Source organism: Papaver somniferum, chromosome 4 (assembly GCF_003573695.1).
Source record: "Papaver somniferum cultivar HN1 chromosome 4, ASM357369v1, whole genome shotgun sequence".
NCBI classification, from domain to species: Eukaryota; Viridiplantae; Streptophyta; class Magnoliopsida; order Ranunculales; family Papaveraceae; genus Papaver; species Papaver somniferum.
The window spans coordinates 114,550,837-114,556,682 of NC_039361.1; the positions used below are offsets into that span (position 1 = coordinate 114,550,837).

Below are 5,846 nucleotides of genomic sequence, written 5' to 3' on the forward strand. Positions count from 1 at the left end.
CATTGTTGTTCAAGAACCCCACAACTTCTTTTCAACATGGACAACCATTAACCTTTTCTCAAGAAAGCGTGTGTCAAACTTTTAAACTCTCAATGGCACGTGATTTGCAATATCTTTGTCTCATCTCTAAAAAGTTCATGTTAAAATAAAGACTTGATAATTTAAAGTGAGGTAGGACTCATGGACACTCTTAGATGGACAACGCCAGACAAGATTTACGCCATTTTTTCTGTAAAACCCAAACGACAAACTTAAGTGTAATATTTTGATGATATGTTTTTCTTATAATAAGACTCTACATTCTTACAAAAAACTAACGCAATTCGAGATAGCAAACCTCACCATCTACCAATTTTAATTTCAACCGTTAAATTTGAACGGTTGATATTCAAAGGGATAGATGGTCATTTTATACATCTCGAATTGTGATCATTTTTTATAGGAATGTAGAGTCTTATAAGAGGAACATATCATCAAAATATTACACTTAAATTCATTGTCGTTTGGGATTTACGGAGAAAATGGTACAAATCTTGTCTGACATTGTCCATCTAAGAGTGTACATGGATCCTCCCTCATTCAAATTTACTGTATTAGATTCATAATTTATTAGTTCACGTTAATCAAAATAGATCTTTATTGATAGATCATAAACAAATGGAAAACAAATTAATACAAAGCGGAAGTACCCAAATACAAAGAAATTCCTGGTGATCTAGCTATGGTTACATTGAATAAATTTAAGGGCACTTGTGTTTGTTGCCTCTGGTCCTCTGTGCACGGTAACATTTTGGACAAGTTTCGAAATGACCATGAGTACCGAATGGAACACATCTGCATCGTTTACAACACGTCTTACAAGATCTCATACAATACTTCTTTCTTTTAGACTTTGCACATCTAGTCACACATAGCCCATGGCAAGCTGACAAAGGGACAGGATGCTGCACCTTGAATGGAGGGCTCTCTACTACGGCAGGTGGTGGTGGGTATATGGATGTGACAGGAGGTGGTGGAGCTATGGATCTAATAGGAGGTGGTGGAGTTCGTGCTGTGTAAGGAGGTGGTGGATCTCGAGTTCTGACAGGAGGCGGTGGAGTTCGTGTTCTAACAGGAGGTGGTGGGGTTATTGCGATGTAAGGAGGTGGTGGAGCTCGAGTTCTGACAGGAGGTGGTGGAGTTCGTGTTCTAGCAGGAGGTGGTGTGGTTCTTGCTGTGTAAGGAGATGGTGGAGCTCGTGCTTTGATAGGAGGTGGTGGAGCTCGTGCTCTGAATGGAGGTGATGGGGTTCTGACAGGGGGTACTGGCGTTCTTGATTGGACTGGGGCAGGTGGAGTTTTTGGTGGAGTTAGGACTTGGATAGGAGGTGGTGGTGGAGATCGTACTGTGACGGGAGTTGGTGGATATGAGGGTTTTAGAGGAGCTTTCACTGGAGATACAGCAGGAACCTTTGGTGGTGGTGGAATCAAATGTGATGCCTGCAAGATTGAATATAATGATATAAGTTTACATAATTGATAGTCGAAGATAAGTGCATTACTACATTGTTAGCTTATTCTAATGACTGCATTTATACGAAAACCGGGTTCTAGACATTAAACTAGCGCCGGAAGAAGAAAAATAACATTACAAGGTGGAAATGAAAATAAATCAAGGGAATTGAATTACCTGTGATGCAACTACAAGAAGAGAGACTAACAAAAAGATTAAAGCTTTTGAAGCCATATCTACAACTTAAGTAGTGATATTACTACTGACTGATGAATTAAGCCATCCCAGTGTTGGTATTTATAGAGGGAGCACAAAGAGACTAGAGAGCCAGAAAGAGTAATTAGTTTAACATGTTCATGTGCATGAATTTATTAGTGCAATGAATAAGTAAAAATCAGTGACAGCTTGCTTGAGTTCATAAGTTATTGCGAGAATCCGACTTACACCGTCTTTCAACTCTCTCTTGCCTCGAGATTTCTGTCTCCAATTATATATTGAATCCATTGACATTATGTGTAAAGGGTTATTTATTAATGAACTGAGCAGTATGCAGAAGATCTGCCGGCCCAAGTTAATGTAGAGGTTTTGGGATTATTCTTCCCTGTTTCGTTGAAACTAAACAAGCAATGCGACACGCTTTTCAATCCCATATCACCAAATATGAAAAATACACCACCAAAAAAGGCAACCGGACACGCTCATATACCCGTCCTCACCGGTGGTCGCTAGCTCATCCATCTTATCTCATATATCTGCCCAAGGAAATGCTTGAAGTTCACTCCAACTAATCCACACTTTCTCGGTTTCTCCTTATACATCTTGGGAAAACCTATGGTTTCCCTCCTTCCATCTTAACCAACCTGGCACCCTCTACGTTTTTCTTCCTAAAAATATACTGTATGAGCTAACTTAGCTTGTGAAATCCAATTGCGCGCGCGTACGAGTCATGTATGACCTACCGGAGTAATTTAAGAGCTTCCTATAAGATACAGCCATTTAAACTAGTTATGTTTTTGTGTACTGTATGTGCTTTTTGGAGGAGAAGTTGGCATTTTCTTCTTCTATTTAATGTACACAACAACTCTGTTTCCTAGCATAGGTTTCCAGGAAATGTCTTAGTAGCTTCGCAGCATTCAGTACTTCGCATCAGTTTTTGAGGTACTCGAAAGGGAAAACCAGCTTGGTTTTGAGTAATTGATGTATAATTATGGGTCTTGTTAACTTGTATACCCGTATACATGTTAAGGTTCATTAAAACAACAATTTTTTGCATTGGAAACAAGATTTGTTTGTTTTATTATATTGAAAACAATAATTCTTTGCATTGAGAACAAAAAATATTGTTTTTAGTGCAAGAAAAACCAATTTCTAATAGAATAAGACAAAAAACACAATTTCCAAAAAAATAAAATAATTATTTATTAAACCTTAACATGTATACGAGTATACAAGTTAACAAAAGCCTATAATTATATATTGTTATTGAACTTTCGGGCAGAGAGGTATGTCCCTATTCTATCAATATGATGTTATTGCAGCAAAAATGTCAGTATCATTCTCTTATCACAATTGCATGAACAAACTTCCGATATGAATCTTCTTGTAAGCAAACAGACCGGTTAATTTCGTGTTTGGTACAGGAAATTTAGTTTACTGCCCATTCTAACGAGCAATTGGCAACAGCGTATCCTTCCAATAAAGTTGTGTTTTCATTGGTTCTGGACACTCTGTTGTCCAGAACCAGAGGAACCCATTTTTTTTGTCTCACTGACAACCACAGTTAATATTTCAAGTTAGTTCGTGTCAGATGTTAACGCGCACATTTCAATCTCTTCATCTCATAGTTAAATGGTTCATGCTAATCTTTTAGCAAAACACAAAACGCAAAACTTGATTCAGGTTACAGTCTTAAATTCGTAGTTTATCAGATTCATAACTTATTAATAGAGGACCAAGATCAATCTCTCTCGACCAGTTGAACATAAAGAAATAGAAAAGGAAAATAAGGAAATATACCCAAGTACAAAGAAATAGCTGGTGATCGATCTAGCTATTGTTACATTTGGTAAATTTAAGGGCACTTGTGTTTGCTGTCTTTGGTTCTCTTTTGATGGTAACATGGTGGACATGTTTTGTAGTTACCATGAGTACCGGTTGGAACACACCTGCATTCTTTACAACATGACTCACAGGTTCTCATACAACGGTTCGGTCTTGAATGTTTTCCACATCTGGTCAAACATAGTCCACGACAAGCTGAAAGAGGAACTGGAGGCTGCACCTTCGCTGGAGGGCTTTTCACTACGGCTGGTGGCGGTGGTGGGTATGTGACTTTGGCTGGAGGCGGTGGTGTCCTTCCTCTACCAGGTGGTGGTGGAGTTCGTGTTGTATAAGGAGGCGGTGGAGTTCGTGCTTTGACTGGAGGTGGTGGAGCTCGTACTGTTAAAGGAGGTGATGGTGCTCGTGATCTGTAAGGAGGTGGTGGGGCTCGTCTTGTGACAGGAGGTGGTGGTGCTCTTCTTCTGACAGGAGGTGGTGGAGCTCTTACTCTGACAGGAGGTAGTGGTGTTCTTCTTCTGATAGGAGGTGGTGGTGGAGCTCGTACTATGACTGGAGTTGGTGGATGTGGGGCTCTAACGATAGGAGGCACATACGGAGCTCTCACCGGAGCTACCGCAGGAACCTTCGGGGGTCGTGGAGGCCCATGTGATGCCTGTCAAATTAGAGCAAGATTCAATATCATTAGCTACAGATATAAGTACTTGCTAGTCGAAGTTATGTGCATCAACACATTGTTAGCGAAAATGATCTAAAACAAGAAAAGGAGCATTCATTAAATGAAAACCAAAAATAGATCTTGAAATTATTACCTGTGATACAACAACAAAAAGAGAGACTAAGAAAAAGACTAAAGCTTTCAAAGCCATTGTTATACTGTATAACTTAATTTGTGAGGAACTAAAGAAAACCAGTGTTAGTATTTATAGAGGGAGTAAGAACTAAGAAGAGACTAGATACTTGAGATAGTCAGAGAGGGTGATTACTTAACATGTTCATGTGCACGAATTAATTAGTGCGATAAAAAAAGCAAGTTATTAGTATATCAAATAGCAAAATAGTGACAGCTATTGCTTGAGCCCTGAGTTTACGAGTTATTAATTGTTGTTAGTTTTAACTTAAACCTATTCCTTCTACTCTGTCTTGCCTCGAGGCTTATGTCTCCAAATACTCTCATTGGGGTTATTCGTATGTAGCTGTGCAGCTTAAAGTAGGCTCTGTCTTTGTGCATGAAAACAGACCTGTCAGAGTTTTGGTAAAACACCCTTACCCCTTTCGAGAGATAATAGCCATATATATTATTATGGTTTTGGTCAATTAAGGAGAATATCCTGTGACCGTAAATAAGGCAAAGTATCTTCTATTACATCCCCTTAGTCTGAGCAGGAGAGGAACAAACGCTAAGACTAGAACGAAAATTAATAAATAATTGTCTTGGAAGACCCTTAGTGAAGATATCACCATATTGATGTTCGGAAGGGATGTGCAAGACACGAATATCACCAATACGAACCCGTTCACGAACAAAATGAATGTCAATCTCTACATGTTTTGTGTGTTGATGTTGAAACGGATCACCAGACATGTAGACAACACTCACATTGTCACAATACACCAGAGTAGCCCGCTGTAATGGCATATGTAACTCAAGAAGTAAATTCCGTAGCCAGGTTGTTTCAGCCACAGCATTAGCGACACCCCTGTATTCTGCTTCAGCGCTGGAGCGGGACACCGTTGCTTGACGTTTGGAAGACCAAGAGACAAGATTGTCTCCAAGAAAAATGCAGTAACCAGATGTTGATCGGCGTAAGTCAGGACAGCCCGCCCAATCAGCATCAGAATAGGCGGTGAGGCCAGAAATATTCGAAACCGATAGAGACAAACCATGATCAATAGTGCCCTGAAGGTATCGAATAATGCGCTTAATGGCTTGCATGTGTGGCTCCCGAGGGTCATGCATAAATAAACATACCTGCTGAACCGCATAAGATATATCCGGTCGAGTGAAAGTGAGGTATTGTAACGCTCCGGCCAGACTGCGGTATAAAGTAGGATCCGAAAGTGCTGGTCTAGAAGTAGCACTGAGCTTAGAGTGTGTGTCGACCGGAGTTGCTACTGGATTGCAGTTCTTCATGGATGCACGAGCAATGATGTCCTTTGTGTAGAGTGACTGAGATAAAAACAACCCTGGGGAAGAACGAGAAGCAGTAATACCCAAAAAATGATGTAACGGGCCAAGATCAGTCATAGAAAATTCCAGTTTCATCAGGTCGATAAAGCGGGCTAGGAGAGCATCA

At 40.0% G+C, this 5,846-nt stretch overlaps 2 protein-coding genes across 2 annotated transcripts; both read right to left on the minus strand.

The window, feature by feature from the left end:
- Positions 1-657: 657 nt before the first annotated feature.
- Positions 658-1,802, minus strand: LOC113274206 (pollen-specific leucine-rich repeat extensin-like protein 3). Its single transcript, XM_026523667.1, has 2 exons — positions 1,669-1,802; positions 658-1,478 (listed from the first exon to the last, which is right to left on the minus strand). Exons 1-2 carry the CDS (start codon positions 1,723-1,725, stop codon positions 741-743), a joined length of 795 nt encoding a protein of 264 aa, XP_026379452.1. The 5' UTR covers positions 1,726-1,802; the 3' UTR covers positions 658-740.
- A 1,590-nt stretch (positions 1,803-3,392) lies between these two features.
- Positions 3,393-4,420, minus strand: LOC113274207 (extensin-3-like). Its single transcript, XM_026523668.1, has 2 exons — positions 4,362-4,420; positions 3,393-4,204 (listed from the first exon to the last, which is right to left on the minus strand). The coding sequence occupies exons 1-2, from the start codon at positions 4,416-4,418 to the stop codon at positions 3,563-3,565; spliced, it is 699 nt and encodes a 232-aa protein (XP_026379453.1). The 5' UTR covers positions 4,419-4,420; the 3' UTR covers positions 3,393-3,562.
- Between the last annotated feature and the right edge of the window lie 1,426 nt (positions 4,421-5,846).

Excerpts from the sequence above, each read along its gene's own strand:
- LOC113274206 (XM_026523667.1), bottom strand. The coding sequence starts at position 1,725 with ATGGCTTCAAAAGCTTTAATCTTTTTGTTAGTCTCTCTTCTTGTAGTT. Across the intron at positions 1,479-1,668 it reads TTCTTGTAGTTGCATCACAG|GCATCACATTTGATTCCACC; the intron begins GTAATTCAATTC and ends TCAATCTTGCAG.
- LOC113274207 (XM_026523668.1), bottom strand. The coding sequence starts at position 4,418 with ATGGCTTTGAAAGCTTTAGTCTTTTTCTTAGTCTCTCTTTTTGTTGTT. Across the intron at positions 4,205-4,361 it reads TTTTTGTTGTTGTATCACAG|GCATCACATGGGCCTCCACG; the intron begins GTAATAATTTCA and ends CTAATTTGACAG.